General features: G+C 41.5%; 1 protein-coding gene across 1 annotated transcript; it reads right to left on the bottom strand.

Annotated features, from left to right (window-relative positions):
* Positions 1-7728: 7728 nt before the first annotated feature.
* Positions 7729-24386, bottom strand: gpr176 (G protein-coupled receptor 176; the record flags this gene model as incomplete). Its single annotated transcript, XM_080023492.1, has 3 exons — positions 7729-8968; positions 19394-19646; positions 24197-24386. 3 exons carry the CDS (start codon positions 24384-24386, stop codon positions 7729-7731), a joined length of 1683 nt encoding a protein of 560 aa, XP_079879618.1.

The raw sequence follows: 24386 nt of genomic DNA, 5'->3' as shown, positions 1-24386 counted from the left end.
GACCTCATAATAATCCAAACCCAATGAGCGTGCATCATTGTTATCATTAGCAGCTTCACGCTGACCGGAATGTCACAAAAGGTCACTAACATCTGTGCTCAGAGTATTTTGCAGACCGCTCCTTGGCTTAATCAGGAAGTGCGCTCACGTCTTGGACCAAATGTCAGCTCTTCTCTGGGCTTGCAAAACAATAACAGGGTAAAAATGTCAAGTCCCGTACATCATATTAACATGGATTTGTTTAATACATTGGATACATCATTCATGCAGTCTTCCATCTTGTGCCTTTGAGCAGTTCTCCATTGACGGACAGGTGTTGGGCGGGGACGAGTAATGAACAGTCAGGGGAAGTTATCTGAAGTCCAATGCTTGTTTGTTTCAGGCTCAAGTAGAACATATCGAGGGGCAAAACCATCCTGAAAGGATGGGGGTGTCTGTTGGAAATTATACCTCAGTTTTATGTTTGGGCATTTCATCAAATCATAAAGCCCCTTCAGGATCTTCAGATACTGTCACCAACTGGACGAGACTCTCACACTGAGAGACTTCAACATTAATTAAAATGGGCCATCCCTCTCTCTGTCAGGCTTCGTCAGCGGCTTCTCTGAAGAAGATTTGGAGATGAAAGCGATGCCCCGACTGTTCCCAAATATTTGGAAAGTCTAGAGATTCTGGAAAAGATCAAGGTTGGGCACACAAAGCAAGGTTGTAGATGGAATTTTATTCCCTGTGCCAGAACTATGTTTCATGTGAGGCTGATAAACCACTTAAATCCTTTAATTTAACAGTTTATTGCCACCTGAGAGACTTGGCATTAGATTAACGTGAGACTGTTGAATTTTATTTTAATTTTGACAAACTGAGATGACATCATGTATTTGATCATTTGGGCGATGCAAATTCGCAAAGTGCCAGATATGTTCCCTCCAAATATGTATTAGAAAGTCACCATTTAGACAGAAAAAAAAGATAGTCAGGATTTTTTATTTTTTTTGTCAGGTCAGAAAACGAGGCTTCAGATGGTAGTTAACGTCTAAGGCAACTCGGACAAAGAATAATGGCGATGATACTAAACATAGAGATCATTGGATCTGCCCAAATGCAAGAAAAAGGTGCAGCAGAACCTTGCATTTCACAGCACACCAGAAAAAGAGGAACTAACACTAATTTAAATCTCCCAATTTGAAGAATTACTCATTGATTATCCAGAGCATCCGAATAGTAAAATAACCATAATGCATATAGACTCGCCGGCTGGATTTCACTGCTACTTTGGAGGTCTCGGCCACTGAGGTCCTGAATGTCTTGTAATGAGCCCAGAGACCCGGTCGGAGGGCTTCTCTGTAGCAGCAGTGAGCTGTTCTTCACTGCCGTCCTCATCCTCTGCTTCAGGACCACGTAAGGCTACTGGCTGCCACTGCATCACGCAAGTCCCCTGAAGTCCCCTTATGCTCGGGGTCAGCCCGATTTTGACCTAATTTTGTCGTGGCCGACAGATTTCCAGACTCGGGCCTGAATAAGAACGTCGGGAGCGAGGAACAGGCGTCTTTACCCCGTGTAGTGCGATATAATCGCTGAACAGACATGAGGCATCTGTCATGGCTCCCCAACGAGAAGTCGTCTTTTTTTATAATTTCCTGCCTTAGACTGACGACTCCTACGACATGTTCCTTGACGCGGAATGACAGGATGACAGAGTGCTCTCTGCTGCACATACCTGTATGTAAACCAGGTGTAGAGAAAGAGGGGTGCGGCTGTTGCTGCTGTCAGGTGGAACAACAAAACCGAGGAAAGGTTCGTCTGAGTTGTTTGAGAGCCACCAACCCTCCAGCATCTCAGCTCTCAAAGAGATATGCCTTGCACTTGAACAGTGATGTGTTATTGAAGTTCAAGTGTGAGAATTTAGCATCAGGACGAGATTTTGAAGGTTAATTGATTTAATTATTTTGTCGATAAAGAGACATTTTGCGAGATGTTGATCAGATAGGGTCTGAGACCCTACCTTTCCCATCGATGTGAATGGGCTGTGAACCAGCAATGGAGGAAAGTCCCTTTGTAGTATTCCTTTACATGTACCTACCTATAGATCATTTTTACAACTGTTGCATCATGGTTCAACATCTTTCCCAATCCATTCCTCATTTGAAACAGAGGTGTTTATAATGGCCCTTTCAAAAACAGAAAAGGAGGCCAAAATGGTGATTTCCAAAATGCCAGCTCAGCCCCTGTGCTCAATCGACGTGAGCAAGAGATTCCCTCTGGTCTAGTCTCACCTCTCGCATTTCCAGCTCTCCGCTCCTCTCTTCCCTCCCGCTCTCTGGTCTCGAGGATCTTCTATGATGCATATTATCTCACGCCCACTCCTCCTCTCTTGCTTTCTCAGTAATTTACTCTTGGGTTATTTACAGATGGTGAGCCATTGCTCTCGGTATCCTGCATGTGTTATACACCACTGTTTGATCTCACCAACGCCTTCCTCTGCAGTATCTGTCTGGGCCGAAAAGAGTAAGGTGCCTATAACAGGCCTGCTAGGAAGACGGAGAGACAAAGTTGGATTTCTGATACGTTTTATTCCTTACTGAAGATCCCCTTTGTCACATTTTGGAACATCTGAGCACTCCCCATCTTTTCCGCAATCTTGACGAAAATTATGTCTCGAAGCATATGAGAGGTTCTTCATTGTCCCCATCAAAAAAAGGGGCAGAAAACTTGACAATGGGGTAAACTGATGCAAGATCTGGGGAGAAAATATTGTTCAAAAGTGGGTTGAGCGGCGTGCTGATTGTGCCATATTTTAAAGGGTCAAAAAATCCTTCTTACAATTCCTACCTGACTGCCCTCAGCTCACACACCTATTTTGCTCCCACTGTACTAAAAAGGCAAGAGCGACCTGTTTGTTTATAAACCTTGTGGCAATGAACCTTGGCATTCCTGACAAACAGAATTTTGAGATTTGAGATTGAGATTTGAGATTATTCTTCTGTTGCGCACGGTATGCACAAACACATTCAATTCATTCCTCCTAATTAGCCTCTAGGAGGAGAGGAGAGGAGGAGATGAGGACCTGGCGGAGGTCAGTTGCAATCGTCGCGCATCTGGGTGTTGTAAATAGATTTGCAAAGACATCTGTGAGCAAGGGATGAGAGATTGGAAAATTGTTGGAAGGTATGTGGTGGAAAGGATTCAGATAGAACAGATAATAGGGTACAATACAGTCCAAGACAATAAAATTACTTTAGTTCTACTGGTGATCTTCATGAAGTAGTAGTAGCCCTTTTGATTCTTTGGCTTTTATTGGTCATTTGTCATTTTGATTTGTTTTCCAAAGGCCAAGATCTCACCTTGCATTATGTGTGTCCCAACTAAGAAAATAAAGGAGCAAAATCCTTAACATCCATGGATTAAGAAATGACTGGAAATGTACCCCTTGGTCGAATATAAAGGCCCTCGCCTTCATACCTATGGATGGTCTCATCCATAGGTTATGAGTCAGTGGCTAATGACACCAAGATCCTTTCCTGAATTCAACTGGAACAACGTATACGATGATTATATGACTTTGGGTACTTTCAGAAAATCGCTTTGTGATCACGTAGGATTCACAGCGGACAAACCTGACTGACTCACCACAGCTTCTTTTTCGAAAGTGTCAGATCGGCCCGATCTAAAGTGAGGGGGAACGCTGGACCAAGCAGCTGTCAAACACCTGTCAGACAGGACGGAACTGATCTGCCCCTGTCTTCTTCCAAGTTTGTTGAAGACAAATTTTCAAATTCCAACTAAAATGAATAATGGAAACTTGTTGCAGGATCAAGATTGCAAGGCTGTACTATTTACCAAATTCATCAGTTCAAGACAGAATACCAACAGTTTTCACACTGACAGTGAGAACTACAAGTTATACGCTGTTTGGCTCTTTTTTGAGATGCGGTGATGGAGGGGTTACTCGGTAAAAGTACAAGAGTTGTTAAACGTAGACACTTCTTTCAGTTGGTGTAAAGCACGGTGAGCGAGGGAGGACTTCCTGAACGATGAACGAGAGTCAGAAGAGTCTGTCATTTCGGAGTTGTGAATTGAATTACCCCAAGAATCAATCAATTCTGTCGAAATTATTAATTTTGGTGGGATGCAAAGTATGAATCAGTCACATTCATTTCAAATTACGCCAAATGCCTTGACCTTTTTCTTTAATTCAGTCCTAAGTAATTATTCACTTGCTTGACCTCTCTTCTCCCAGAGTGACTTCAAACCTTCTGAGTTCATGCTTAAATTAAAGATTCATTTAATTTAATTTAATAATAACAAGCACAGTTCTAGGGGTTTGTGACATTTTTAGTAGTTCGGATAGTGATGTGGGAATATTTAATTGTAATGCCGTGGAAGATAAAAGGTTGGGAAACACTGCTTTAAAAGACTGCATCTGTGGACTGACTCGAGTCCTGCTAACAGTGGAACTGTTACGTTTCGTCCCCCGAGTGCTGTGCAAGCTCTGAGCTCAAAGCTTTGCTGAGTGAGTGTGCATGTGAGTGGTGAGGGCCAATATGCAAAATGGGTTTAAATCATCGAGGTTACCTTGTTGCTGAGCAACTGCGCTAATTAAAAAGCCTCTGCCTTCGTTTATCAGCTATTACTAGTCGATGCTGAAATAATCAAGCTGTTAAAAACCCATTTGTGCAGATTGTGACTTCACCCGGTGGCCATTCATAAATCCAATCAGCAGACTCAGTTAATGAATTCAAAACTGACTTTGGCTGACTGTTTTTAAGATTTCCTAAATGGTCAAAATAAGCCTTTACGTTAATTTAGAAGCTACAGGGAAAAGGGTTACGTCGTCATTCTTCCAGCCCCTTCGTCCCTCTTCATTTGAGCTTCGTGTCCTGTGTTCATTTACCCACCCATAAAAGAAAATAAAAACAGATTCCAATTTTTTTTCAAATCGGTGATGACGTCGACGGTCACAATGAGCGCATAGGAAAAGTCAGCTGACAACAATAGCAGCGTAAACCCCAAGCGAATAACAAACAGAGACTTTGTTCCCCAGACGGCGTGGAGGGGAAAAAGCTCCTCATGTGCTCCTTCTAACGCCTACCTTGGGAGTCTTACTCAGACTGCAAAGCAGATTAAATCATACTTTTACAGTCGGGTGTGCATTTCATGGCAACTTTTTTGACGTCAGGTTGAGGTTGTTATTGTTTTAACAATTTAGTAAGAAAACAAAACAAATAGTACGTGAGTTTAAAATGTTGTGTGCTGTGAGAACACTTAATATATAATGTCAACTGTTGATAATAACAGCAAACGTGGCACACGTGGAAGATCCAGTGAAAATGAAGGATAGCATCTTGGAATTAAATGGAAATCTTCTTCAAATTGGTTAATAAAGGTGTTTAAAAAGGAATTCAAGCAGAATCGTCTAAGTAAGTTAAATAAGTAATTATCAACAACAATCATTCAGCAGAAATAATCATAACCAACAGCAGCAGATTCGACTTTGACCTTTTTTCCGCTATGGTGTATTACCGGTTGTTGGTAATTCTTCAGAGGCTACTTTGCGCTATTTTCTTTTGAGGAACGTCTGTAGTATCTAGTCAACTGTAAAAATGAAACACACACACACACACACACACACACACACACAGACACACACACGATATATGATAACAATCCCATCCTGTCACATGCCACTCTTTGAGGCTGTTTTGAAAGCTGGTTTTTTTTGTCAACTACTACCGCCCAAATTAGTCATTTGAAACAGGGAAACCCAACCCACCAGCAGGAGCTTTGAGCAATAGGTGATAGATTGTTTCCATTCGGCCACGACGGAACGTTTGGGCTATGATGTAGTATCGATTCTGGATTCTGGTCTTTGTGGACACAGCGAGGGATTGTGGGAGGAACATTGTGTGTGTGATGGGGTGGTGGTGGTGGTGGGGGTTGACAAATATTTGAAGTGCAGATGAGTCAATGCGTCAGGTTGTGGCTGGCTGCTGCCGTTTTTCCTTTACGTTGGAACTGAGGGGAGCAGATTGCTGTGGACAGCTTTCCTTTGATTTCCCGTGCACTGTGTTTATACTTCAGTATGTTTGTTTTTTTGAAATAAGAAAAAAACCCATCAGATTCAAATTCAAACTTGCATCTCTGCATACGTTGCATTTGCTCCGTTTTGAGCATAAAAGAGCTATTGATTTTTCCAGATAGAAGCCGGGAGAGTCAACAGAGCCAATCAAAAATCGACTTGGTAAAAGACTGCCCATCAGTGCTTCATAGGAACAAACAATGTCACTCTGGGTTTTTGTATATTTATACCACAGATTTTGTAACGGAACAAGGCCAAGCTAACGACACAGGGAAAATACAGTGTTTGTATTCGGCACATACCGTATTTCCTCAAATAGTGACCGGGGCCTTTATTTACCTCAACTGCAGAGGGTACCAGGCCTTTATTGGAAGCAGGCTTATATTAGAAGCAGGCTTTATATCCAACTCCCTTTGTTGATTAAGTATATTTGATCATATTTTAGTATGAATTTTAAATCAAACTTCCATCTGGTTGCCATGCCACGCAAACACATGTATGGTGAAAAAAGAGAGCGCTAGTAGCCACCCTAAAAGTCGCACTTATCGTGGTAGCCGTCGAGGGAATTATTTTCCGAATTCCCCTTGAATGCACCACTTCTTGCTTGGAGCGCTGGAGAGTGAGAGTGCTCAGAACAGGGCGTTTGCCCCAAGAAGAGATCTGTGATCTGCTCTGCAGTAGTAGGAAACAGAGTAAATTAAATACATCTACAATAAAAACACAATGTTTTTATTTGCTTTGTATGAAGAAAAGATTGCCTTGATGGAACTGCGGAGCTCCTATCAGTTTTTCCCCAGTCTTTATTTGAGGCCGGCTTTTATTTGTTTGTTTAAACCGCGTAGTGTTTATTAGAGGCCTGGTTAATATTTGACTACCGATTTATATTTGAGGAAATATGGTATTCCAATTTATCAAATGCACTTAATGGGAGTAGAAATGACAACATCTATCACGCCAAAAGGAACGTATAGCATATACCGTTAAAAATACCGTAAACATACAAACGTAATAACACCATCGTGGGGTCAAGGTCAGAGTGGATATTTACGAATAATGTAAAACATGGTTACAGAAAACATGACGGGTAAGAGAAAGGCTCGATATATATTTGTGCTAAGTTTAGAAACGGTTCAATCGTGGCAAAAAAATGACTTCATTCTCAAAAAATATTGTGAGCTTCAGTGCATTTTTTCAGCATTATTTGATTGATTTGTCTATTGCATTTACAATAATTGTTCAGGGAGCTCTATAAAAAAATACTATAGTAGTAGCCATAGTAGATGTCCTTTTCAACACTACAGTGACAAACAAGAGCAAGACAGTTTACAAGACTTTTTTAAACTGGTGGGCAAAACATGTATTTTTGGCTGTAGAAAAAAATTATGGATGATTTGTGTCCCCCAAAAGAGGAATTTATGGTGAAATTTGCATTTGCTTGTATGATGGCTACATCTGTACCAGCAAAAAAAGACCCTCAATACTTGAGAAAATGCTTTAGAATCACCAGAAGAATCATGTAGTGTCTCACCAGGCAGCATGGTACATCGGGCTGACCACTGATTAGCCAAAGGAAAAAGCTAACAATTCCTTCAATGTTGATCTTTGACCTCAACCCACTGTCCTTTATGGAGCATTCGGCTCCGGCTCACAGTTCAGGGGTCCACAGCGGGTATAGTGCTGACTTTATTGTTCCTGCTTATGCGCCGTTCTGGCCGTGGCCTGGGCTGCTTGGTCTGGATCAGCTCTTCAGGGGTATTGCCCAGCGGGGGCAGCAGTCTCTTCTTGCTGTTCCTGGTCTCAGGCAGCCACTGTGGGGGCAGCTCGAAGGGGCCAAACCCGAACTGGGCGGAGTCGATGGGCTCCGTGGGTGTCGCTGGCGCAACCTGCGATGACGAGGCATAGGCGCACGCATGTACCGGGGAGACGCGAGGCGCGGCTGAGGTGGCTATCAGTGGAGGGGGTGGTCCTTCCTTGTCTCCCGCCCCGTGTGGTTCTTTTTTTGGGTTAGCATCCCGTCTGAGGCTTCCCATCCTGGGCCCCGATTCCAGGGAAGGGATCTCCTTCATCACCTCGGCCTCCTCTTGTTCCTCTCCCACTTTCTCCTCTTCCTCTTCCTCCTCCTCCTCCTCAGAGGGCCGGAAGATCTGCTGCTGGCCGATGTTGAACATCTCCAGCAGCTGGCTTCCCGAGCGGCCTGTCGCCTCTAGGGCCCCTGGGCACCCGGCGCCAGCCTCCCCGCTCAGTGACGCCAGACCCCCTGAGCCTACCACATTGCGCCGGCTGTAGCGCCTATGGACCCGGGCAAGCAGGTCCAGCAGGCTGCGGCGGGCCGAGCGGTTGACGGTGAGGAAGAGGAGGGGGTTGGTGAGCAGAGACACCTTGGGCAGCCAGACGGCGGTGAGATAAAGTGGCAAGGGCGGCACTGTGCTCTCCGGCAAGACAGCACGGTAGACCACCAGGGCCCCATAGGGGGCACTGCACGCAGAGAAGGCCAGAACCACAGCCAACAGGGCGGCGTGCAGCTCGGCCTCCCGCTGGGACACGTACGGGATGGAGATGCTGTTCTGCGGCGTCCGCAAGGCAGCGATGATCACCTTCTTCTTCTGGCTGGCACTGAGCGCCCGGCGGATAAGCATCATGAAGAGAAAGACCACAGCCAGTGGGAGGATCAACGTGGTGATGTTGTAGACCAACAGGTATGCCACGCCACCCAGGGAGCGAGCATGGCCACGGGCCTCCGAGCAGGACGAGGTGGCATACACATCAGTCATGTTGGCCACGGCGAATACCGGGATGCTGGCAACCGCTGCATGGACCCAAATGTAGATAACCAGGTCACGGGATCTGGCATCGGAGATCTTCCTCTCCAATGGATACAGCACAGAGTAGTATCTGGATGTATAAGGTGAGACAACAGGAATGCATTAATTTATGAGACTGCCAGAACACCCAAAACTGTAAAGACGCCATTAAATAGAAGCAAGTTGAAGCAAGTCCAGAATGTCTTCCAATAAAATTGTGAGGAGATGGTAGATGAAATCAAACACTTCAACTTAGTCTTTGGTTTCAGTGCCATTCTAGGTCAGTACTAATGAAGGGAGGCAAAACGATCCAACGGGTCCTAAGTATGCCTATGTTTGCTGTACACATCGCTGGGAGTGATGAGCAGTAGAGCCCAGATGACAAACTCATACGATGCATAATAAATAAAGATCATTTAAAAGTAAACTCAAGAGTTGTCTGTCAGAATACATATATATGAGCAATCTCAATATCTTACTAAAGCTATATATTTCAATATGCTTATTGTATGGTACAGTATATTACTTACTTATTAATACAATCTTGGGTATTCACTTTTAAGTTTGCATATGCATGGCAAAATGTAATCTTGAATTTGTATATTTTATAATAGATTCCCCATTTAAGTCTCAATAGAATTAGCTTGAAAACAAAGGGCACGGAGCAATAATGAGATCAGGACTGATGGAGACAGGCGGAGAGAACAAAGGCCCATCTCTGACTGCATCAACTTGTCAATGAGCAAAGCTACAGCCAGGAGAGCGTGAGAGATCTGAGAGAAGCACAACAAAACATGTGAAGAGACTTGTTTGAGACATATGTCGCCGTGCGTGTGTTGTTGAAAATGTGTGTGTTTTGAGAATACATCAGCCTCTAGGTGCCATGGTTTCTCAGCCTGTGAAGCCGGTCTCTCAATCATAGAAAATAAATAATTCAGTGGGTTTATTCCATTCTCGCAGCGAGCTTCAGGAGTGGAGGCGAGGGGAACAGCGGTGCTAGATCAAACTGGTAATATGCTTCCCCGAACCTCGCTGACAGTCATCTGATCAAGTCATACACAAAGACATTATAGTGTAGCCAATGATAAATATGATAATCTCAATGCTACTCTTTAAAGTGTCTGTTTTGGGTGGACTACACTACAAGTCCAAGAATTACATTTCTTTTTCAAATGTTTTTTTTCAACATCCAGGTTTACCGGGTTCCAGGTTTCTCCATGTTTCCTCAAATTTCGTTTACTTTTTGTAAATGTTTATCCATATCGACATATCGTTTACTGACCACAACTAGCTATGCTTCTTTTTGAAATTCATCAAACTATAATCAAATTCACCACGGCTACCTTTCCCTTCTTGCGCTTGGGGCAGACCCCGCCACCAACAATGAAACAGCATACAGAGGAGCACATGGATAACGCAATTACATGGAATGGGGTGTTTCTTATAAAGTGCCAGCAAAAAAAAGTATCCAATATGGAATTATTTTAACGAAATAATATTGCGGATTACCACATGGACAAGCGCAAAAACAAAGAAAGAAAAAGAGTAAAAACAACAGTTTACATTTTAAAAGTATTCATTTATTTGAAAGCTTTGCTTGCCAAAAACAACAACAATTCTCCATTACTTTTGGCTTTAGCAGTGGGTCTGAGCGCCACAGGAAGGCCCGTGCTGCCGATGCTCAGCATGGCTTATACATGCTTCATTGATTTCCTCCCAGGTCTCTCAGTTGGGGACAGATGGAGATAGCAAAAAAAACCCTCAAAAACAATCTCGACCCTTCTGCCACAAAAACAGTTTACTGAAATCCCTCGGTTCTTTGATGTTTAACGGAGTTATCGATTCCCCTATTGATTTTCGCCTGTCCACTTTTCCCCCTAGAGGTGTTCAGAATGTGCCAGGAAAAAAATGTGAGCTGGCAAACGTCGCATTTCTGTTTGTTATAAACCTATTATAAGATTCTTGGCTCTCTCTTGGCTAGTTAAATTGAGCAATGCTACCACAAATGTTTCTTACAGGGCTGATTTGCATTTATTTCCTCATCGTTGTTTTATTATTAACACAATAAAAACCCGCTGGTTCTGCATCTATGATCTTGTGGACATTTTCACAGAAATGCTCTTTGCATTTCTGACAGACAACTCTTATATTGACTTTAAAATTACCTATATTTATTAATAAAGTTTGACGTTGGCATCTGAGCTCTACTGCGTATCACTCCAAGTGAGGTTTACAGGAAACATGGGCATACTTAGTGAGCTTGAACTATAGTAGTGATGAGCTTGAATCCCCCCATTGGATAAAAGAGTAGAACCCAACGGGTGGATGCAGGAGAGGTAGAAGGAGCCCTGCAACACAGCAAGCAAGCAGGCAGCAAAGCAGGTAGTGCAAGAGGGATTGGCTGCTTAAATAGGCCGCCCCATAAGGCCATGGAAGCGTGTGGCGCCGTCGAGTTGTCCGACAGAACTAGCTCCACAAATTACGGGGATTGGGATACAGTTCCTTTTTGTGATAATGACGCTCAAATTAATATACATACCAACGCAATTAAAATGGTGGTTGGCTTATAAAGTTCCTTCTTTTAAAAGCATACAGACCTAACATGTAGTCATTTGGATGAGCTACAAATACACAATTTGAGGCTTGTTTGTCCAAATAAAATATATCCGAAACATCTCAGAATTCAATCTAAATCTCTAATGTATGTATATACACAGAGAATTTCCTTTTTCCAGCACAGCCAAAGGTGCAATTCCAAAAGCACCAATCTTAACTTAGCCTCAGAATTGGTACATACTGGTCTATGCTGTAGGTGTGGTTTATTTTGCCCGGGGCTGCAGGTGGGAGCAAGCAGTGAGCCGCCGGCAGCAGAGGTAGCTGTAGGAAACTGGTTCTGTGTTGTTCGTCTGTTTTCCTCCCTCTCTGACAGCCAGGTGGGTGAAAACCCAGGGAGTGGCTGCTATCTCTGGGCCAAGTGTCCGTGCTTAAGTTGGTCAGAAAGCAGTATGATGTAAATAAGGTCTATTTTTGTCACTATTCATCCTGTAAGCCTGGAGGGAAATAAAGGAGCTGGCAACTTATTGATTACAAAGAATCAGCAGACAACATCCACTTGAAAGATATATATTTAATATTTCATTATTTTTTCTGTCGTCATTTATTGTTTTGTTGGTATTGCCTCTGTCCCCCTATAAAGTGTGCTTGCAGCGCACACTTACTATTGTAATTACTTACTATTATTATTACTATTATTACACTTACTCTGCCACGAAGGGGGCGGAGACCCCTTTTGTTTTTGTTCATGAGAAATTTATGTCAGTAGTCTATGGATGTTATGTAATCAACGTACCCACGGACATGATCCAATAGAATTTGGATTTGAAGCAGTTCTGACATTCTGTCCTCCGAGTTTGATCCAAATCCGTCTATTTTAGTAGAAGAAGTTCGTAAAAAACTGCATTTCTCATCCCCGCAGTGGTCACGTGATAGCACTGCAAACCTCTGATTGGTCAGAAACAAGTGTGTCATTGCTCAAGATAGCAGCACGCAGCTGTAGTTATCATTCTCTGAGTTTAAAAAAAAAAGGACATCCCGAAATACAAGCAGTTTAGAGAACACTCTACATAGCTTAAATAAATAGAAAATCTATTTTCTCAATTCCTCTAATACTGTAAACAGTACCGGTAACATTGGAGCTTATTGATAGTACAGTCTTTAATAATTTATCCCCGGGCCTGTTAAATACCGGGTACCAAGACATGGTATTTAACAGGCCAAACCCAACGCCCCCATCCTCAGTGGCCCCCGCTCCGCCGAATAGTTGATTATTCGCATTGAAGAGCCAAAACTGATTCGACTGGCCAAATTCTGAGTTGGGTACAGCCCTAGTTTTGAGTTTAAATAGAGAACAGAGTGAGAACTATGCCTATACGTCTTTATTTAGCTGCATATCCCAGCAACATTTGTATTAGTACTTAGATATTAAGCCAAATTCCACATGAATGGTACTGTAATATAAATAATATACTTTACAGTCAAAGCCAGATATGTTGCCCTTATAACATAAAAGTGTATTCAATTATTGACCATTAAAAAGTGCTCTCTGAAACCTTGACAAAAGGATCTACCCTTTATCAGGACATGAAAATGTCTGGTGGAATAAAAGATCATGTTCTAGGAAGAGATTATATTTCCATAACAGAATTGCCAGAAAACGTATGGGTTGTGCCACAACATGGTTTTACAAATCTTCAAAATCTTACAAATCTTACAAATCAAGTTCTTGCTATGCCTTAATCTGTCTCCAGACAGCTCCACCGAATAAAGCTTAAAGCCCTTTTTTACCAACCAAGCCTCAACTTGGCCCTGACAGGTTGTTATTGGGCCACTCAGCACCCATCATATGGCCTGCCCCTCAGTATATGGCTGTCATAGGTCCCTGAAAATATTATTCAGCTCTCGATCTAGCTGGTCAGTGAGGCCACTGGTAAGAACTCTTGTTCTTCATTCGTAAAACCAGAGTTGTGGCACAACCCAAACGTTTTACTTGATTTCGAACAAATTGAGTTTGAGAATCGAGTTCTTACGATGCCATATTGTATACCCATCACCCTCACACAGAACTGATGTGTCCTATGCAAGTCCCCAAAGGCAGAGCCATAGCCCCCTGCGTCCAGGTTGTCCAAGGACCCACTGGCAGATGTGACCTCATACCCCAATTTCAACATAAAAGAACCCATTCATAAGGTGTGGAGGTAAATTAGATTACCCCCCCCCCCAACCCCACCGCCATGCTCGTGGGTGGGGATTCCGCATGCAGCTGAGCTTGTATCACCTGACTGTAACCACTCTCAACCAAATAGCGTAACTCTGCATATAGGCTAACATCTGGCTGCTGTCAAAACAGCCTGCGCCAGTGCTGACAGCGTGATGTCAAGACTAGAATCTGGAGAACGTGTGTGGGGTAGCCCAAGAAGCAGCACCGCACATCGCCTCGACCAAAACTCCTCATAACAATGCCACACCCCTAGTCCAAAGCGCTTTAAGACCCTCTGGAGGTTCCTGCCCCACTTAGGAGTAGGCTAATGAGATCTCCACTGCACTCCACATAGACCAAGAGCGCCAAGACAGGGCACAGAGTATGCAGCCTCTCATCGTCCTCTGACCCAAAGGGAGGAGGAGAAAACAAAGAGAAATCAATCGTGGTCGATTTGAATCCCGCCTTTATGTTCTTGGGTTTACCCTCCGATTATCCGTGGAGAACACCAAGCAGGACTGGTGGACAGCCAGTGCGGCCATGTTTCCCACACGTTTTGCCAAGACAAGTGCCAGAAACAGTTCTGACTTCAACGACAAAAACTTTAATCCCACTTCATGGAGGGGTTTGAATGGGGGTTTCGTGAAGGCATTTAACTCCAAAACTGTCAGGATCCTGCCCTGTGCTTGTTATGTCTCCCTCTCTCTCCCTCTCTCTCTCTGGCTCCCTCTGTCTGTCTCTAGGTCCCTATGCCCCTCTTAGCTCCCTCTGTCTGTCTCTGGTTCCACGTCCCTGCCACTGCACACCTGTCCCCAGTCAGCAATTGTATTATATTTTTATAATATTGTATCGTATTTAACCTGTTTCCCATTCACTCTGTCTCAGTCAGATCATTGTGTCTGTGTGCGTATAGAATTCACGTCCCATCAGTGACCAACCAGGAGATTCACCTACTTGCCACCGGCCTGCTAGCCACCAGCGTGCTAGTCACCAGCCTGCTAGCAGTAGGCCTGCTAGTCGCCAGCATGCTTCCCAGCCTGGACATTCCCTTCAGGCACCCTGGGCTGCTCGCCCCCTGCCTGCACTCCCGTCAACTAGATGCGGGTTTGTGAGCCTGGAGCCTACCCTTGGCCTAGCCCCCAGTCTAGAGCCAGATGGCCTGGTACTCGCCTGTCCTGTTCCAGGCCCCGGGGATCCCCAGCAGTCCCCCTTCTCGGGGTCTCGCCTTGCCTTCTTCTCCAGGGGTCCCTGAGGCCATTTATGTCTTGTTTGAACTGCACGGTCACAAAGACCTTGTTTGAAGTTTTATCCAAAATTGACACACATACAGAGCAGATATTAGCGAAAAACCGACCAAATTTCAACTAACCAGTACGTCTGACGCCGAAATGTGTCCGACCCGGCTAAAACTATCTGGAAGACATACAGTACTTTGGTATAAGCTAGAAACATGGTTTAGGTGTCGTTTGAACCGCTATGTAACAAGGATCTCGTGGTTTAAATTTCATCACAATTGATCCACATACGGAGCAGCTATTCATGAAAAATTGAAGAACTTTGACCAGAAATATTCAGTTGGTCTTCGAACGAGACGTCACACGTCTCATTCTAAAATGAATGAGATGAGATTTACAGTAAGATGCTTTATGATGTCATCATATAATTAACTATAAATGTACAGATTCCGATTGAAAATGTCTAGCGTGGGATTGATCCCTCTGTCGTCTTTAAAAGTTACCAAACTATCAATTTACATGTATATTTATATAGATTCTTACCTGGTAGACAGTCAGTAGATCTGTTCGATTGATATTTTAAATTCATGGACCACATTAATTGGCCAGATAAATGAAAAAAAAAAATTGAAAATAATCTTGAAATGTCGTCAGCGCGTACCTCAAACACTGAAATGTGCTCAGTGATGCGTTCAAAATTCAACGTGGCATCGCAAAAATAGAAGGCATGCAATGGTAATCACCCACAGAAATATCCCAACGTTTGTCGTATTTCATGGAAACAGAACTAACCTGAAAATGTAATCGAACTAAAAATCTGAACTCAACTTTACAAAACAAATATGTTAACTGAACTGCTATTGTAAATCAACGTAAATACTTCATAATTGATGTATACGACACACATCATCTATCATCATAGAAACTCCAGACTTCAATGCAACAAGGTAAGGTAACAATGACAACATATAGTTTGAAATAAAAAATGTAATCCTTTTTTTTGGTAATAAATGTCATGTATAAACATTTTCCTATAACTACACCTAACAAACTGTCACGAAAAGCCAGAAAGTGTTTATGATCTTGAGTAATTATTACATAATAATTCTAATTGTTAACTAATGTTAAATTTACATTAGAGTTATCTGCATTACAACACACAAATAATCTATTAGCCTGAATTTTACAATTGTACATAACTAACATAAAATGTACAAAAATAAGTAATGATTATTTTTTATTTTTTATTAAATGTATATATTGTTATTGTTATGAAAAGTAATTACAAAGTTTTTTTTGTTATTCCTACAGAAGCCGAAAAATATAAAATAAAATATAAATAAAGAAGCCATTGTTCAAAATAAAGGTCAATCACAATATAAAAAAAAATACTGAAGAAAATTCTGATGAAAAAAACATTAATGAAAAACACTTTCAGCTCATTTCACTAGGATGATGAGACTCCAGAAATAAACAGTGTGTAGCTCTGAGTTTAACAGCAATTCTGGAAAAAAAAATTCTGAATGTTTGCATATGGACGCAAACCTGAAAAATATCAAGCTGTCTTTAGTTAAAAAACTACATATAGCACAATGTTGATAAACACTGTTTACTTTGACAATTTTATACAATTTGTCTATTTCTCATTTATTTTATTTTCTTAGGATTGCCATTTTAATAACATTTATTTGTTATTTTACATGTGATTTTTATAAATATTGTGATATTTGTTTACTTATTTTGTCCAGCTGTTTTGGACAACTGTTTAACAAAACAATTATCTGACTGTTTTTTTTCATTTGTTGTACTAATTAACTAATTCATATTTTTTTCATTTAAAAACAATACAAAAACTAAAAACTCAGTAATTGGGAACAATTATTTATAACTGACCATTCTTATACATCTATGTCAAAATCATAAATGAACAGCAATGTCTGACGTCTCGTTGAACTGGAACTGTTACATATGTAATGCCATAAGTGTGAGATTCATATAATTACATGGACGTAACTAGGTTATGTTTGCATGTTCAGGTCAGTCTGAAGGTCAGTTACAGAATTCTAAAACAATATTCCATGTATGTAACTACACAACCTAACTCCATGATCTTTGATGTTCATACGTTCCATCCCCTCCCTTATACGTTAAGTAAATTGTGATGCATCGCACAAAATTATCAAGAAAACTGTAATACTAACCTAAAACAAATACACTGGACCCTGTGTATTGCTGCCTGCAGCTATATTTATAATTATTTTTATTATTATTATTATTATTTATTATTTTTTTTTTTTTATTATTATTATTATTATTATTATTATTACTATTACTATTACTATTATTATTATTATTGTTATTATAGTCAAAATTTTACCTCCCACAATTTTCAAGCCACAAGCACACGGAATACATCAAAATGACCGGCTTGATGTGCTATTACTTTGTGGAAGGTTGACGAGACATTACATTTTTTGTGACAAAACAATTCCCCAGGAGGATTCCTCTGGAAAAATAGAGCACGGCTGAGAGATTTTGCCATTTTGACACATAAGTCGCAACATAGTTTTGCAAGAACACACACATAACATATTATCCTATACTACCCTCACTGTATCAAAACGTGGCAATTCTGTCCCCTCGCCCACATTGCCAACATCTAGTCAATAGAAGCTATATCTTTGGAGCAGTTAAACATTTAATTTTGCCCAAGGTTTCAAAAAAAGTGCAGCAAAGAAATCCAGTATCGACAAAGCTCAGATCCTAGCACTTACTGTATATTCACACATGTATGGCCACACAGGACCAGCACACTTTGACAGCTTCTCCAGGAATGGACTTGTGTAAATGATTCCCCTAATTTGGGCTGTAAAAGTAATTTCCGATAGTTATACACTCCCTGCCTTATTTCCTCATAAATTGTACGCACTTCTCTGTATTTAACCCCGTAACTAACGTCCTTCCTGTATATTGTGATTGGGCTGCAGTCCGTCATGTTTGGAGCAGTTCCACATGATTTCCCCCGTCCTTCGCCCGGCAGCCCCCCTGCGGCTCCTTTGAAAAGGGCGGTGTCGGAGGTGTTTGCATCTGCGTCCCTGCGGTATTCCTCTCTGACCCATTGTCACCTTCTATTTGTTCATCCGCACAAATGGGTGTCTCCACTTACCACAGCTGTTGTGGCTGTTGCTGCTGTCATGACAGTGATGGAGACGGCGTATAGAACTGTGTACACCATGATAATGTAGAGTGATACCAAACTGCTCTCACTCTCACTTCATTATGCATGATGCATAATGCTATTGTTCCTTGCATGGACAGCTATGGTAATTTCTAGCACGGCACTCATTGCGCCCTTGACCACACCACAAGTACAATCTTTCTTTGTTACCGGGTGGATTTTCTTTCCCGAGGAGGGTAAGGGAAGCGTTTGTGGTTAAGACTAATATTCTATTACCCCTGGGAGCGCATGGTTGTTTTGGGGCTGTGAAGATGGCTTAATACTGAATCCGATTAACGACAACAACAAACTGGGACTCGTTTGGTGGACACACAAAAAGCTGCGACGCTCTGCAGTGCTGGATCTCCGCATCCGAGCGTGACTCTGAGATGCATCAAAATGGTATGAAATCTTGGATCAAGTTTTGGTCCGACACTACAAGCCAACTGCTAAGCGCCGTTGTAAAATGTGCTTTGTATATATATACATATATATTTGTATGTATATATATATATGTATATATATATATATATATATATATTTGTATATATATATGTATATATATATATATATATATATATATATATATATATTTGTATATATATATGTATATATATATATGTATTTGTATATATATATATATATATTTGTATATATATATATATATATACAAATATACATATATATATATATATATATATATATATATATATATATATATATATATATATATATATATATATATCTTTATTAGATGTATTTATATATATATATATATACACATATATACACAGTATATATATATATATATATATATATATATATATATATATATATATATATACTGTGTATATATGTGTATATATATATATATATATATATATAAATACATCTAATAAAGAATATAATATAATACATACATTTATGGATGTTGTCATATTCAAAATCAATAAATCTGCTTTTTTATGCATTCATTTTGCAAATACAAAGGGCATTCTTAAGTGCCCTTTCATAATCAAAATGTTACAAGGAACGTTTTGAAAAAAAATAATGTTGCAAGAAAAAACCTAGTGTAAAACCTGGATGCAGTTCACCCGACGGCCACTAGGAGGGTAGGATCTGACTGTCATGCATTTTCGGATTCAGTAAAAATCGGACCTAGCTGAAATTATTGACCACGTATATAAAAAAACATTTATCTTAATTGTCTCTAAGGTGTTGTGTTGTTTTCTTCTGATGCACTTCAATGGTGATTATGTTGGATATTTTTCTGTTGACTCATTACAATAACAAAATAATTCCACCGACCTGTCCAGTGCGATGGCGGCGAAACTGAGCACGGTGGCTGAGCAGAAGAGCTTGTGGAGGAATTTGACGGCCTTGCATATCCCCGCGACATGGAGCCACCAGCAGCAGAGCGGGCTGGCGCCCAGTGCCACGTCATAGGGGATGCACACCAGTGTGGCGCAGATGCTGGAGCACGCCAGATTCTGGATGAAGCGGCCGGTCACTGATTTGAAGACACTCGTCCGGCAGGTGCACCACAACATGGCTGCGTTTCCTGGGTGAATGCGGTGGGGGGGGGGGGGGGGGGTCAGGAATTATTTTAAGATACTGAGGATGTATACACTACTATGCCGCAACATTAAAACCACTGACAGTTGAAGAAAATAACATTGATCATCTCGTTCCGATGACACCTGTCAAGGGGTGGGATACATTAGGCAGCAAGTGAACAGTTCTTGAAGTTGATGTGTTGGAAGCAGGAAAAATGGGCAAGCGTAAGGATCTGATCGATGAGGGCCAAATTGTGATGTCTAGACGACTGGGTCAGAGCATCTCCAAAACTGCAGGTCTTGTGGGGTGTTCCCGGTATGCAGTGGTTAGTACCTACCAAGAGTGGCCCAAGGAAGGACAACCGGTGAGCCGGTGACAGGGTTATGGACGCCCATGACCCCGTCTAGCCCGTCTGGTCCGATGCAGCGGAAACAGATAGAAAGGAGTCAGAACACACAGCGCATCGTAGCTTGCTGCATTTGGGGCTGCGCAGCCAGCCCCATATGCACCATATTTGATTGCTTTTATGCAAAGAAGTTGAAAGCATTGTAGCTTCTTTCATAAGGATTACTATCTGTAAGGCAGAGCTACAACAAAATGATGAAATATAATGATTACTAATTAGGGCTTGAAATGGCTGGAATAAAGCTGCTTGCCCATGGCACAATGACTGATGTTTTTGCAAAACATAGCCTCGCACATTTTACATAACATTAAGTGCTTCTAATTAAATCATTCTGATTTGCCCTGGGATGCTCATTTGGGTGAATGAATGAAAATGCTGAGTGCTGAACGATATTTTGATTGACTATGTCACACTCTTTTCTCCCTGTTAATGGAAGCTGTTTACCCCGTACTCGCTTTCCGAGAAAATGAACGACTGCTATTTTTAAAAGTCACAAACAAGCAGTATGGAACCAGTTCACATTTGTACACCTTATAGGCCCACTGTTTCCTTACCTTTTTTCTTCCTCAACACACTTTTTACAATTAAATAATCCCACGGGACACTACTATCCTTTCATATATCAATGATAAACTCACAAATGATTCGTTCGTGGCGTAACAATTCATTTAAATGACTTAGGAGTCTGGAGAAAAGAGTGGGTCTCTGCTTTCCACCAAAATAAATAATTTGGACAGTATAAATGATTCTTGTTAGAATTCCAATCACAACTCAGACCTGACTCTGTCTGTAAATCGAAATACTCTTTTTACTGAGCGACTCGTCAAGTCGCTGAAAAAAAGAGTCAAACCTTTCATCACTACGAATAGTACCCACTTGCACAGTGGAAACTTGTTCTGCTAGATCAGCTATTCGGTCTGGAACTGATGAATAACATGAATTTGGACAGTGTTGCAATTTTGATCTTGCAACGCAAGAGCTAATTTCCACTCTTTAGTTTTTTTAAATGGAACATGTTCACGGCACACCCGCGAGATCTTGCAGCACAGTGGTGGAAATACACCATCGTAGAGTACAGCTAGACAGGACATCTCTGTTTAACCACGAAGTGAAAGCGCTATTCAACATTTAACAACAGCTGACGGGCTACAAAACAAATAGATTTAGACGGTCAGCTTGTTTGACACTGGAAAATGTGGTATTAACAAACATGCATGTTATCGTGTTAAGATTCTTGCCTTGATCCGAACATCAACTTCCAACGCAAACAAAACCAAGAATACAAACCATCTGCTTCATGCATTTCTGTTATTTATTTTTTCGGGATGTTGAATAGCTGTTGCTACTAGTGTCATGCTGCCTCACCCTGCAAATCCCCGTGACTTTGTCTTGCACAGAAGCATGAGCGGAGCAGGCCTTCTCCTAATCGCTATACCCCTTCTCTCCAGATGGCAAATAAATGAAAAAAAACCTTTCCATTCAGTATTCGGAGTTGGATATTAGATCATTCGGTTTTGGCCTCGGCCAGGAATTCTCATCGCTAATCGGGTTACAATTCTACGGAGATTAATACTGCGATTTTCTAAGAGATGTTCTGTAAATCAGCACCATTGTATTGGAGTGTTACTGTAGCTTCGATACACAGCACAACACAGATTCAGTGAAATATGCTGTATTCCAGTCGACAGAACACAAGTAAAAACCCATAATGAATGTTAGTTAAGCACAAACACAAGCAAAGTGTCACACTCAGACACACATATTTACAGGCTTTTATGCAACTACTATACAACTATTTGCATAATTATATAAGTACCACGTCACAGTTTACAGATAAGTTACTTAACGACGGTCTATTCCAGATTGGATGGATCAACAAACTATGAAGCAAAAGGACTAATCCAAATAATTCCGTATTTAATCAGATTTACATGGAATTAGATCGGTTTTTTTTTCCTTTTTATTTTGACGGATGTGAACAATGTGGGATAACGTCAGTCGGAGCCACTGGCCAGGTTACTGTAATGAAGACGAACAAACCCAGAAGGAATCTCTGCTCCAATCAGTGCCGACATTGTAAAATACTTGTCTGTGTCCATTATCCCAGAAGTGCTGCACCTAGCGATTGGGAGACAACCATGTTAAAAATGGCTAATGCACAAACAGCATCCAAAATTGTCTTTCGTGAGATACAAAAGACAGTCCAGATATGGACAGCAACATTCAATTACTTTGCTGAAAAGCACTCAAATTCTTGCTATATGCCAGTGTTTTTCAACCACTGTGCTGTGGGACATGTTTAAAATTCCACTCAAAAAAATCAATAATGGAAATAAGCTCTTGCACTGCAAGCTCAAAATTGCAAGGCTGTCCTAATTTATTGAAATTCATCAGTTCCAAAACAGAATAGCGAATCCAGCAGAGAGTGGGGACTATTCAGAGATTCAGAGTCAGTAATTGGCGAGTCACTTGTCGTTTGATTTTCTGACGGTGTCGTTTGATTTTCGGACTCTTTGTTCATTGGATGCCGTTGGCGTAATGGACGGCGAGCGAGAGAGGACTTCTTGAATTAAGGCCATAATAATGAGCGCCGTGGGATTATTTTTATTGCAATTGTGTGTGCCGATGAAGAAAAAAGGTTGGGAGACATACAGTCGGAGTTAAAGCAAAAGACATATCAAGGTGCAATTTCTAAAACCTGGCACAGATGGGATGGCACCACCGGTGTAAATACCTTGTATCACCTGCACCAAACACAGCACAGGGTGATTTTCCGTGTCTAATTTTAGCACCACATACACTACTATTCAATTACCATATCCATGCGCAAGACTGTGGTTCTGAAGAGCACTGTAGGTCCCTAACCCTAACCCTAACCCCCAAGAGAAGGAATCCGATTAGAAAATTTGGCAATACAGTGGAGGCTGGTGCCACAACATTATTTTATGCGAATTACCTTCACACTTCTCTAAATCTTGGGTGGGTTGTTTTAACTCCTGATTGGTTTGTTAAACGAGAGTCAGCATGCAGTTGGAACCAGTGGTGTAGTGGTGCCTGGAGAAGTGGGTATGCTATTTTTGCCCAAAACGTTTTTTTTTAACCGGCCCGTCCAGCAAGGATACGCCCTGTGTTAAAAACAGTGACATGTAAGATTACTATGGCATATTTAGTGCACCCAAAAATGGGCCAGTAGTGTTTGAAAACCGTCACTTAACTTCTGCTGCTTGACCTCGGGGAGTAAGGATCATTATAGAATCAACATTAGCCACAGAAGAGCAATAAATCCATACTGACCCACAAACCATAGGGTAATACCACTACATAAGAAGCCACTGTTTATGTGAAGATTATCTCTTTAGTGGGTGTTTTTAAGGGAACATAACATTCCCTTAAAAACACCCACTAAAGAGAGGACACTACTGAATGATGCGCATCACAGGAGATTTAGAAGTGGGTTTACGCAATGCCGACTGAAAAAGAAGTAGGTATACGCCATATACCAGTGTATACCTTGCACCACACCACTGGTTGGAACCAATTATGAAAATTGCTCCCAGTCCCTACTTCTATAGTCGGTAACCACCAATCCTACAGAGCTGCCATATTAAACAGTGATCCGTAGTTTCCACCGCGAAGTATATCAAGTGAAGTTTTTATTTTTCATTGCAAGGTTCCGTTTTTTTGGTTCATTCGCTTCAGCCAGAATGTTTTCTATGATGGGACATGAGATGGACACCGCTATGAATAAATCTGTATATTGGACTATAGGCCAATAATTTAAAGTGCATATCCACGAGATCGTCTGTGTTAGGTGGACTGCAGTAAAAGTTAACCTCTTTGGTCAAAATCTCTTCCCGAAAGAATGCCTTCTTCTGATCCATTGATTTTTCTATTCTTTTTTGGGAACGTTCATGCACATTGACAGTTTACGAACTACAACGAGCGATCAAAATTCACCACGGGAAAGGCGGACCCCGCCACCAACCATTGGAAACAGCACATCAAGTAGCACGTGCATAACGCAAATACAGTGAATGGGTGTTCCTTATAAAGTACTTGGTGTAAACAGGTGGTTTCTAAACAAAATAATCTTACGTATTACCCATTTAAATAACCACGACAATTCCGGCTTGTGGCACCAGGCTTACCAACAAGTGCGCCTATGAGGATGAACACCTGGACGGTGGTGGTGAAGTCCTGGTAGACCTGGAAGGTGAGCTGCTGCTTCTCCACCCTCCACACCTCCTCGGATGGACGGTTCTCCCAGCGGCTCGTCGGGCTGGAGCCGTTGTGGAGCAGGAGGAGGCTGGCGGGCGTGAAATTCGTCCCAACATCCAT

This window comes from Zeus faber, assembly GCF_960531495.2.
Source record: "Zeus faber genome assembly, chromosome: 2".
Taxonomy (NCBI): domain Eukaryota; kingdom Metazoa; phylum Chordata; class Actinopteri; order Zeiformes; family Zeidae; genus Zeus; species Zeus faber.
Note: the sequence above shows the minus strand (reverse complement) of the source record. Positions and strands in the feature narration are given on the sequence as shown.